We start from the raw sequence: 12,622 nt of genomic DNA, 5'->3' as shown, positions 1-12,622 counted from the left end.
CAAAATTTGCCTTAAGAAATAGTTATATATTTCAAAATTATTTATATGGTTATTAAAAATCCATTATTTCTTTAAAAACACATACCCTATATTTCAAAACAGTACATATAAATACAGTACCACAGCACAGAACCCGTCTGAAACTTAGTTCAGTTCGTTTGAAGAAAAGTTAAGTTTCTGACATTTGCCAGCAGTCCCACGAAGTGCTGGCCCTGTGCCATCATGGCCTGGTGCCAGCCTGATGTAGGGCCAGGCTAAAAATAGCAGTTCAACAGCAGCTGGAACACATAGGTCCTTCTGACCTCAGCTTTATTTCCCTAATTCAAAGGAGGCTGGAAGGAGGGCAGACACCTGCAGGGGATGAAGGAAATGAAATATGCTCTTGATAGGTATTTTTTACCTCTCTTGTCTCCCCCACCCCGTCCCCCACCCCCGCCTACCCTCCTACTCCTCACTTCACCTATCCCATCCCCCAGAAAAGAAAAAAAAAAACAGAGAAAAAGGTGGGGGGTGGGGGACTAGTCCTTTTAGGCAGGCTGGGTCAGAGCCTCCCCATCTCTTGCCCTCAAGTCTTATTTGATTCCACCAACACCATAAAATAGCCACTGATTATTTCAGTCCTTGGCATTACTACTTACTAGAGACAAAGTATGAACTACAATCTTGATAAGAACAGCCAATTTCATTGTGCTGAAGGGTCATAATTATACCAGTGATATTTGAGGAGGGACAAAAGGGAGAAATTATTAGAAAACATTAAGAAAATAAAATTCAGCCTGGTAAGGTAGCACATGCCTATAATACCAGTGATCCAGAATACTGAGGTGGGAGGCTGAGGCAGGAGAATCATTAGTTTGAGGCCGAACTCAGCAACCTGTGAGATCCTCAACAACTTAGCAAGAACTTGTATCAAAATTTTAAAAATAAATAAATAAAAGGACTGTGGATGTAATTCAGTAGTAAAGTGCCCCTACACTCAATCCCCAGTACTAAGTAAATAAATAACAATAAACTGAGGAAGTTTGAAAAATGCTAAAAAAACATCCTAAAGAACAGAACTAACACATTATGAAGTTTGTTCATATGAACAAGAGATTACAAATTTCTGGTATTTGAGTTTTAGGATTGTATAACAAGGATCTATAAAATTAATGACCATTTCTTTACAGAAATGAGTTAACAGAAAAGGGGTATCAGAAGCAAAGGTTCAACATGACCAAAGACAATGCTGCTTCCACCTGTGCATGCCTTTACCAAGGAAGACGAATGTTGAGAAGGCACTAGTCTTTGTCCTTTGTACCTAAATTATTAAAAAAAAAAAAAAAAACCTACACTTCATTGACAAAATTACTGGTGTCTGTCAAGAAGTATTTCACAAGTAAAACCAGACATATATGAAATTCTAAATTACACGGATTTAAGTAAACAGATTTTAAAACGATTCTGTGGACTGGTTCTATATATCTCCTTATGCATATTTTCTGTACATATTCCAACAGCAGAAATACGACACCAACTAACAATGAAAATGTTTTAAGTAAACAGACTTAAGTAAGGCAAGACAAGGCAGCCAGTCACCTGAACTCACTAAACAAGCTTCCAAATTATCTGATCAGCTTATTGGGTTAGTCAGAGTTTAAATGTACTGACAAATTCTACAGCATCCTTCCAATTAACATCAGGATCTGGCAACTGCACAGTTGGAACTATAAAACTCAAATCTCACTACTAGCAACAAGAAATAGTATTAATTTTTAATTACAGTATTTTAAGGGCCTTATAATGAGATAAATATGTAATTTCTTAAATAAACTTCGAGCACATACTTTGCAGCACATAAATTATTAGACCTAACCGGCAAGTTATTTGTTTCAAAAGTTCAACTTCTCATGGAAGTTAATCAAAATCACCTAACACAATCATCATCCAAAGCTGAAATTCATTCATAAAAGACATTTTTTACCTGGGTGGTATAAGTCAGTGGTAGAGTGCATATTTTAGCACATGCAAGGCCCTGTGTTCAATCCACAGCAGAGAGGGGAAAGAAATTTTTAAGAGACACTGTTTTTCAAGTAAAATTTTAAGATGCATATTTAAAAATCATAGCTTTGAGCATAATTTACAATTCAAGTCACTGTGAAAGTCACTCTAAAAAGTAACAAGAGACTATAAGCTTAAAGATAACCTTCCAGTAAAGGTAAGATGATGCATCACAAGCAGATCTGCTTGGAGTGTAAGAGCACCAGAAGGCTATCTGGCTTGGTCATGCACTGGCCTGTATGGGGAAAGTTACTTGTTCTTTGTGTGCTTCAATTTCCTTACCTGTGATATGAGAACAATAGTGCCTACCTATGACTGTTGGTATAAGTTATTACTGCAGAGAGAGCAGTATCTAGCACATGGTTAACTGCTGTAGAAATGTTAGCTGCTGTTACTACTCCATTTGTAAATGTTGTAGTACTAAAAATCTTACCATAAATCATGTTCAGTGAAGAACCACCCCAAATCATAGAAAATGTCTTTGAAGGTTAGAGGTTACTAATATCCTGGGGCCCCATCAATTACATGCAACAGTGCTTTCGTATACAGGCCTATACTGAAGCATCAATTATGCACTATTTACAGATGATGAGGGAATGAGAACATTGACTAGAACAGTGAGATACCTACAAAAACAGATCAAATGCAAACAGTACTGTAAACGCACTAAACTCAGACCAAACTTCTTACTGGGCATCACCTTCTGTTGTTATGAATAACCAAGCACTTTAAACTTTCAATAAATTCTTTTTTACATGAATGTACACATACATTCATAGGTATCACACAGCTGTACTCAAGTTTGGCACAGTTAACGTAACTTTTCCTGAACTTAAATCTCTTAACATTATCACAGTTTCCAAACATCTACAAACAATAGCACATATTTTGCATGCTAGAACCATTACTAAACTGAACACATTAGAATGTTGCATGAAACTAAAACACTACATTGAAATACTTTCATAACACTTAGTAAAATGACATCTCCAACAGTATTGTCAATTTACATTCAAGAATACAGGTTTTTTTTATTTCTGAGACTAAGAAACATTCCCAGCAAACCAAGAGATAGTTCACGCTGCTGTGGAAAAAGAGATTCAAGGTTTAGCTTTGGCGATTACTAACCCACTCTGGAAATTCTACTTGAAGTGTTTGGGCCTCAGTTTTCTTATCAGAAAAAATTTTTAAAGCTGGAGTTGATTTGTTCATCTCCACAATCTCCATAACTCTATGAATAGATAACAGTATAATCCAAGAGTATTTTATTTATAAAAATTTCTCATATGGGATAATGCATCTGTATACAGGGATCACTGAAATATGCTTGGAATAACAGTACTCAAATTATAACTGGGTTTATCTGTCTCCTTTTATCCCCATTTGTAAATGTGTGTGAGAGACAGAGACAGAGAGAGAGAGAGAGAATGCACATGTGCAAGTGCATTTGGTGGCTCAGGCCAGCAATTTAGGCTGAGGCAGGATAATCTAATATTTAAAGTCGGCTTCAGCCACTTAGCAAGACGCTGTTTCAAAATAAAAATGAAAGGTTCCCGGGTATATACAGTGGTAGCACCCCACGATTCAATTCCCAGTACCACAAAAACAAAAAAGTGTATATGTATGTGTATGTCAGCTGACACAAAACTAGTTATCATTGAAGAATTCCACAAATATAGCCAGGAATGATGGCACAGGCCTATAATCCCAGCTACACAGGAGGCTGAAGGCTGGAGGATCACAAGCTTGAACAAGGCTGGCCTCGGCAACTTAGTGAGACCCTGTCTCTAAATAAACAGAGTTAAGAATGTAGCTCAGTGGGAGAGCACCCCTGGATTCAATCCCCAGAAACTTTTTGTTGTTGTTGTTGTTTAACAGATGTCAAACATTTAGCATACCCTTAAGCAACAGTGTTCTATCAGCTGAATAGCAATGCTTCAATAAGCTAAACATTCAAAATCATAAGCAAATTTTGCACTGTCTTCTCTCCAAAGCTTGCTTTAGCTATCTTTTCTAGATGAAAAAAGGAGGATTCTATTTTTAAAGAACTAAAAACTATGCATATAGCATATTCTTAGCAACACACAGGGCACTAAAAGCAAAAACCAAAAAGATACCCAGGTTTTATAAACAAATCTAACCAACACACTTTATTTTTGAGACTATGGCTATGACTAAGAAACAAGAATCTCTTTTCATGGAAATGGACCATGTAACATTTCTCTCAAAATTATTATTCGATATTGATTTTTCAGGAGATAGTCTTCCCATGCATTTAAAGGAAGAATAGCTCATGCTGTCAGATTTATGGCGATCCTCAAACATTTTACATGTTAAAAAATAAAACAAGAAAGTTAAATTAGTCTTTTCATTAGATGAAAGCACCATTTTTTAATTATAGCATGGTAATTTGGAAGGTAATTAAAACTGGTTTGTCAGTTTCATATAGTTTATTACACTTTAAAAAAAATACTTAATCTGCTTTGTTTCTAATATATTTGTCCTTACCTACAATCTAAGTCAATAGTAGTTTGAGCTTAATGACTGCCCTTATGAAAATTTCTAACATTAAATGAATGTTTTATCACATAAATATGTAAATATGTGCCTTCAAGGTACCAAATTCATTTTTGCGGATGTGAGTCTTTGATGCACTCTTTTAGAAACATCAGGATATGTGTCCCTCAGTAGAATTATTGTCATTAATAAAACAATTAAATCTTACTGTCATAAGTACGTCACTGCTAATTTTTAAGATGTTTACCCTGTACCCCTTTTCACAGTGGACAATCTATTACTATCTCAATTCTAACTATTTCATAAAATATATGCATATGTATATATGCTGGCATCTCTTATCTGCTTGAAATTCACCTTGTTTCAGTGAAGAAAATTTACAGTGGAACAGTACAGATCCAATCACGTAATTTTTTAAAAGGATGACTTTCCTAAAAGAAAACACATCATTCTTCTTTTGCCATCCTTTTCACTGGACATATTACTAGCTGAATTCACACATTTGTAACTAAAGACAATATAATATGAGAAAAGAGATGCTGGGATATATTTTTCCATATGAAGCATCTGACACTAATTGATTAACCTTATGAAAAAAAAAAAAAAAAAGCCTTGGAATAAACACCCTGAAAATCAACAAAGACACGCTTTAAGACAATAAGATTGGGCTGGGGTTGTAGCTCAGTGGTACAGCACTTGCCTAGCACATGTGAGACACCGGGTTCAATTCTCAGTGTGGCTTATAAATAAATAAAGTTCCATTGACAACTAAAAAATATTTTTTAAAAAGACAATAAGATTAAATTGTCTGATTAATTGCAATAATTATTCTATTAAAGGACTTATTCCATATTCATCCTGAAGTTTATAAAAGGGAATGCATCAAAGTTTTATATTTGCAAAAAGAATGAAACCCAACACAAAAGGAGAAAAAAAATAACAGGGATGGGTCTTTTCAATCCAAAGATATACTCATTAACAAGATCATGTAGCAAGAAATTTCAAGACTGAAAAAAACTAGAAATATTTGCTTAACCCAAATCTGCAATTCCACCTTCCATTACTGTTTAAGTCCTTGCGCTACAAAAAAAAATATTTTCTACTAAACACTTTAGATTTCCTCATTGGGTTAATACAAGCCATCAGAGAATGGAGTATAGGGACAGATGCTACATATTCCTCACCTAAAACTGAATATCTAACTTCCCCCTGAATAATATTGAGGACATACTCAGGTATCAAAACATCTCATCCACAAAAACACAAAGTAACTAGTTTGAAAACTTCTTCTTTTGTGTATTGTACTTTTTCATTAATCAAAAGGCAGAAAAAGGGCTGGGGACATAGCTCAGTGGAAGATTATATACCTAGCATGCTCAAGACCCTGGATTAAATCCCCAACACTGGGAGTGAGGGGGAAGACAGAAAAAGTACAGGTATCTATACAAAATTGTTCTGTATTTAACATTGAAAATCCATTCAATAAAATGTACCATCTTCAATTTTAAAAATACACAATTCTGAAGGGACTTTTTACATCCTTGTATCATCATCTACAGCCTATAAAGAAAATCTAAGTGCTCAAAGAAAAACCAATAAATTACCTCATTTAAATTTTTATTCATCATTTTTGTTTGGTTTTTGGTAGGATTGAACCCAGGGATGCTTTACCACTGAACCACATCCCCCATCCTTTTTATTTTGTATTCTGAGACAGTGTCTCACTAAGTTGCTTATGGTCTTGCTAAGTTGCTAAAGCTGACCTCAAACTTACCATCCTCCTCCCTCAGCCTCCAGAGCCGCTGGCATTACAGGTGTGCACCACCACATCCAGCTTTATTCATCTTAATTCTAATAATAATCCTCTTTTACTGCCCTGCCACCCCCTAAGAAAACCACAAATTTTTAATAATAAATATGGAAAGGCTTTAAGAATGTGTGGACCCAAGTATTAACAGAATTCCAGGCAATATTCTCTTCTCTCCAAAAGCAACTAGCAGAAAAATAAAAAGCCAACTTCTTTTAAAACTACCTCCTTCCTTTTCATCCAAAAAGACAAGATTCTAGTTTTTCTTAAACATGTCTTGCCTCTAAAATAACTGTTTAGTCACAAATAAGGAAACTGTGTGTTTCAAAACCAAAAATAGGGGGAAGGGATATAACCAGGCTTTCATAAAGAACATGCATGTCCACACTCAAGCATACACAAACACCCACGCAAACACACCAAAACAAAAAAAGACAAAATCTCAAGTCTAATTTTTAAAGTTTCTTTAATTGCAAAAAAAATATATGCTTCTAGTTTTAAACAAAAACCAACTATAAGATAGGCATAAAGAAAGAAGTAAAATCCTTCCAACCTTGCCTATTCACTTCAATGCCCTTCTCCAAAGGCACCAACTATTCAATGGTTGCTTGAATTGTTTTCCAGATGTTTTAATGCATTTAAACACAAGTCTGCCTTTTGCTGTAAAAATGCAGCATTCTCTATGAAGTTTTTGACATAACTTAAAATGAAATATTTTGGTTATCTTTCCTTGTTAGAATATATAAATCAACTTAATTCTTCATGGCTGCATAGCATTCTACTAAATACTACTTAATCGGTTCCCTTCTGATAGACGTTTAGGTTGACTCCAACTTCTTAATACTGCAGACCATATAGTAAATAAGCACTGCTACACAGAGCATTTTATGCACTTATATCAATATTATCTATAGGATAAATTCCTAGAAATGAGATAAAAAGACTGTGCCAAAAAGCAAGGTAGTCAGCATTCTCTTTCCCATGTCCCCAACTGATTTCGGGTACCATTACTATCTATCTTTTAGTCTTCACCAGTAAAGTCGATGAAAATGGCATCTCATTTTTATTCGGTATCTCTTTAGGTAAGACTTAAGAAAGGTATGCTTATTAACCATTTGCATTCCATTGGCTCTGAAATTTTTCATTTTCCTACTGAGTTATTCATAAATTTTTTGAACTTTTTACCAATTTTTAGGAGTTTTCAGCCAGCCTTTGGTCAAACATGCTATAAATAAAGTCCAGTGAGCTGCTTAACTTGATTTATGGTGCTTTCAGCCCTCCAAAAATTTTTAGATTTGTATTCAATTAAATTAATCTTTCCCTTCATCATTTTAGTTTTCTATCATTTAAGGGAAGCTCTTTCCCAGGCAGAAATTTGAGGAAAATTATTTATATAGTAACTTCTATTTTATTCCTTAAATGCTGTCAATAATACTGGCATAATAGTACCTTCAGAGACCGCTCCCTGTTCATATCATTACTGAACATAAATAAGTCAACAATAGTTTCTCTAAAACCTTTCCTATAACCAACTAGTGGGCAGTTCTGCACTAATTAAATATTGTTTATAACTACTGTATCAAAAATTTAGTTTATTACTTTTAAGTTTCTTCTTGAAATCTACAAGTTGCAAAATAACTACCAAACAGGCTTAATTTCTAGCAAGCCCAACTCTCTGTTCAATCCTTAACCTTCAACAGCATGAATGTAAAATAAAACCCCACAACTAGATCTTTCCTAGTGTAGCTGTAATTTAGTCCTCTCTATAAGTCAAGGAATACTTCCTGTATGAACAAACTTGCAGTTCTGCAATAGCAGAAAATGCTTATGGTGGTGCTATCTACTCAGTATTCTGTTCTTTTCCATCTCAGGTTCTGAAACAACAACAACAAAAAAAGTTCTACTTCAAATCACGATTATAAAATAAGTCTCTTGAGTTAGTATAACAATTCAAACTATCCCTTAAAGCTAATCAGATACTTAATCTAGACACCCTCTCTCAAGGGGGGGAAACAAACCTTAAGTTTTCTATCTCACAGTTTCAGGTATCAGGCCATTTTCAGTCTTCCACCTCTTTACTGACTGGCACAAATAATAGAACTTGGAAGTTAAGGCAATTGACACAACTCAGAGGGGAAAAAGAATATCTTCCACAATTTGGACAGTACTTGTTTAGCATGTATGGGTTTCCAAAGTGGTGGTCAACTCTTGAAACTACCCTAGAAGCATCATAACACTTCACATCCAAGGACTGCCAATTCCATTCAGTGGCTTCCTTCCCCTTTGGGAACTATTCAAAAAGTTACTATTTTCTTTTACAACTACTCACCCAGGCCTCTTCCACTGATGAAAGCAGGCAAAGCCCACGCTGAGTGTCTGTCTCCTAGAGAAGATTGCATCTTTTATTTATCGCCCCTTGGCTTTATTTTCACAGTGAATTCCTGGCTTAAATGCAATCAGCCAAGAAACCCTCCCTATGTGCTCTCCTGTCATTCCTCATTGCTTGCAAGCAGAGTCAAGCACAGAGAAAGAAAAAAGAAAAAGAAAGAAAAACCTCAACGTTGCCAGCCAAGCCAAAAAATTTAAACTCTAGTTTGTTATATACTGAAAAACCATAGATGTGTTTCAATCCATTTCAAACCAGCAGAAAAGAAAAATGGTATAACTTTAAAGAATGCTAATTAGATGTTAAAAAGGAGGAGGGAGGCAAAAAGGATGGATAGCCTCAAAAGCTAGCCCCTCTAAACAGAAGGAAAGGGTGCTGAGCATAGAAAAGAACAACACTGGGGGCTTCCTTTGGAAATAAATGACCATGCAGAAAATCACGTTTGCAGATTGCATTAGAATTCAAATTAACCAGACCGGATTAAAACAAATCTTAATTCTCTCTTGGGGCCACTATCCAGACCCACACCCCACTCCCCCAAAGGAGGAGGCTAAAAAGAACGGATTACAGAGAGAAAAGACTAAGTGAGAAACCAGAGATGCTTCCGAAATCTATCCCCATCCGTTTTGTAGGGTGTTCACTACAATTTCAACAAGACTAACATGGTAAAGAATTGGAAAAAATGCAATTTGTAATTAGGAGAAAATATGCAGAGAGAGGAGTTTCACTATAGCATTGTTTATTTTGATGCAGTTCAAATACTCCCACCGTTGTGGCTGGCAAGATATCTGGACAGAATGGGGGGGGGGGACATTCCGGAGGTGGAAGGCCAGGGGACGCTTTTAAACTCGGTATTTGAGGAAACTCTCATGGTCTGTCAGAGAAAAGAGGGCTGTGCTGCTTTAAATCACAAGTCCTTCTCTTGCCTTTGTCAAATATCTTCTACTTTACAAGCCCTGAAAAGAAATAAAGAGACTCTTTTGTTTGGTTTCCCCTTTTCGGAGACTGACAGAAAATTGAAAAGGGCACAAATAAACCTACAAACGGGAACAAAGTGCCGGGTCATGCCCGGCAGCCGCGCCAGGGGGGCGCGGGAGCGGCCGCAGAGCCCGCTGCCTGCGCTCCTGCAGTCCGACTTCAAGTGGCAGTCCAGAGGTGCTCCTGGCGGCTCGCTGAAGCACCACGACCTGACCCCAGCGCGGACCAAGCTCAGGCGGTGAGGCTCCCGAGCCGCCCCACAGAAAAGGGAAGCGCGAGCGGCTCCCTCTGGGGCCCGCGCCCTTTAATTCGCAAGCGTCCTCGGAGACAGAGGTTCCTCTGTAGAGGGTCCAACCTGCCGCCGCCTCCCTACCTCGCTACTCAGGGACAGGGGAGGCTCGGGGAACGCAGGACACTCAAAGCGGGGCGGCCGGCGGAGCTGGCCTGCGCCAGACGCAGCAGCGACCCCAGAGCGTCGCGGCTGCCCGCCCGTCGGAGCCCCGAGCGCAGCGGCCACCAAGCGGCGTTAATATGCATTCCCCTCCCCTCAAATCGCGGTGGGAAGGAGGAGGAAAAGGAAGAAAGAAGAGCGAACGACAGACCAGAGGAGAGGGGGGAGAGTGCAGAGCGGCCCGGCCCCGGCTCGGCCGGGCCGGCATTGTCTGTACGGCCCGCGCCCCCTCCCCCGCCCCACACGGCCCCTCCACACACCCGAGCCCGAGCCCGACCGTCCGCCCGCGCCTTTGTCCACGTCCGCCCCGCAAGACGGGCGAGCAGCCCTCCAGGATGTACGCCCCAAGGAGGGCAGGGAGAGCGCCAAGAGCGGGGGGGGGGGGGCCTACACCCACCCCACCGACCCTGCGGAGGGGCGCGTCCTGCTGATTCATTTCCACTCGCGCTGGCCCGTCCGGGGAGACCAAGACGGGGGCGGGGACGGAGAGAGGAAATGGGCCCTCGGTTCGCATGGACTGTCCGAGCCAGTGAGGACACGAGGCGGGGGTGCGAGCGCGCGCCGGGCTGCGGGGATGCCCGCGAAGGAGGAACCGGCGGCCTCCCCGAGGGACTGACGGATGGACAGACGGCCCGCAGCTGCCCCGTGACTCACCGACTTGCAGGACGTTGTCTACGCAGCCGTTCTCCAGCAACGCGATGCCCCGGCGGAAGGGCAGCCGCGTTTCGTCGCCGCCGTCCGCCGCCCCGGCGGCCCCCACCGACGGGGCCCCGGCCCCCGCGGCGGCGGCGGCGGCGGCGGCGGCGGCAGCGGCGGCGGCGGCGGCCGAGGTGGCGGCCGGCGAGGACGAGGAGCCGCCGCCGCCAGTGCCGCCGCCCGCGCCGCCGGGGCCGCCGCTGTCGTCGCCGGGGCCGCCCGCGGCGCCGCCACCGGTGTTGAAGGACGAGTACATGCAGATCTCCCGCTCGCTGCGGGGAAAGGACCAGTAGACTATGCGGCGTTGCACCGGCTCCGGGATGCGCTCGAAGCGCTCTTCCACGCGCTGGAACGGCCACTTCTCCGCCACCCTGCGCGCCGCGATGTCCAGCAGCGACTCGGGGCTCTGGGTCTTGCCCGGCGGCAGCAGCGCCGCGCCGCCCCCGCACGCCGCCGCAGCCGCTCCGCCCGTCCGCGGGCCCGGCCGACAGGCAGAGCTGTAGCCGCTACCCGCGCCGCCGCCGCCGCTACTGCCTCCGCCGCCGCCGCCGCCGCCGCCGCCGCCCGGCCGGCAGCAGAGCCGTTTCGCGGGAGGAGGCTGCTGTCCGCGCTCCGCCATGACCGCGCCGCTTCTAACCCGACAGCGGAAGTGCCTGGACCCTATAAACGGCACAAGGAAGCGCGACACGCAAACGCCGTGGCGACGCCACGCTGCCATGTAGGGCCCGCCGCTCCTTGTACGGGCACGAGAGGTGTGGCCTTCTCCGTGACGCAGAGGCTGAGGCGGAGCTCCGATAGGGAGAACCTCGGACTGGGGGCGGGGCCTATGCAAATCGCTGGACTGAAACATAAATAGAGCACTCGGCGGACACGGGGGCGGCGGGGGCGGCCGGGTTGGGTGCCGGGTGGGTTGTGAGAATGTCAGGCTGCCGTGACGCGGGGGGCGGGACTCAGGCGGGGTTCCCGCGGGAGGGGGCGGATCTCTGGGTCTGGCCCAAAGTGGGTGAGTCTCTGTGCCCCCTGCCTACCCAACTTACCCCTCCAGTTCTTTACGTCTCTTTGATGTCCGACAAGTGAGGAAGAGCCTTGTGGGTCGTAGCAGGGAGGGAGGGGAGTCAGGGGGTGTGCAGAGAGGAGTGTTCGGGGGCTAATGGGGGCGGGGCCCGCGGTCCGATGCCCCACCTCCCGTCAGCCTGCCCGCCGGGGGAAAAGCCTCTGGGCGGAGGAGGCGCTTTCAAAACAAAGAAATGCGGCACGGATCCCGGGGGACGCGGGTGGAGAGGAAGGCGGAGGAGGCGCGGTTGAGGCAGCCTGGCTGCCCGCTTCCCTTCCAGCCAGTCCGGGGAACTACCCCCACCCCCCAGCCGAGGCTGCAGCTCCGGGGAAGGGGGAGGAGGGCTGTGCACGACAGTTGTTTCCACTTCACTTTTATACACCCGGGTGGGAAAAGAGAGCGCCCGCGTAGCTGTACCGCACCCAGCCCTGAGCCCCGCGTCCGCTCTGTCCCGGCGGCCGGTCTGGGAACCGAGCCGGCCGAGTGCCCGAAAAGGAGTAGAGCTCTTGGAACCTGCCCCGCAGCACCGCGACGCGCGTCCCGAGCTAGCCGCGGCTGCCTCTCCCTTTCACTTCCTCGACCCCTTCGGGCTAGGAGGCCGGAGACGGGTGGAGCCGGGGAGCTTGAGATGCCCGTAGCGGCGCCGCCGAGATCCGCTCCAGACCCTGGGTTCTGCAGGTCGGGTGGAGCGTC

General features: G+C 43.7%; 1 protein-coding gene across 1 annotated transcript in view; it reads right to left on the bottom strand.

Moving 5' to 3' along the window:
* The window catches only part of Zswim6 (zinc finger SWIM-type containing 6), a 210,587-nt gene extending 199,078 nt beyond the window's left edge, over positions 1-11,509 (bottom strand). The window contains exon 1 of the mRNA XM_046456269.2: positions 10,834-11,509. Within this exon, the coding sequence (XP_046312225.1) occupies positions 10,834-11,494 (661 nt within the window). The 5' untranslated portion in view covers positions 11,495-11,509. The remainder of the gene's footprint in view (positions 1-10,833) is intronic.
* Between the last annotated feature and the right edge of the window lie 1,113 nt (positions 11,510-12,622).

This window comes from Marmota monax, unplaced genomic scaffold (genome assembly GCF_021218885.2).
Source record: "Marmota monax isolate L192 unplaced genomic scaffold, Marmota_monax_Labrador192_F-V1.1 WCK01_AAM20220418_F8-fsc00037, whole genome shotgun sequence".
In the NCBI taxonomy this organism is placed as follows: domain Eukaryota; kingdom Metazoa; phylum Chordata; class Mammalia; order Rodentia; family Sciuridae; genus Marmota; species Marmota monax.
The sequence above is the reverse complement of the archived record's forward strand: the minus strand, read 5'-3'. Positions and strand labels throughout refer to the sequence as shown.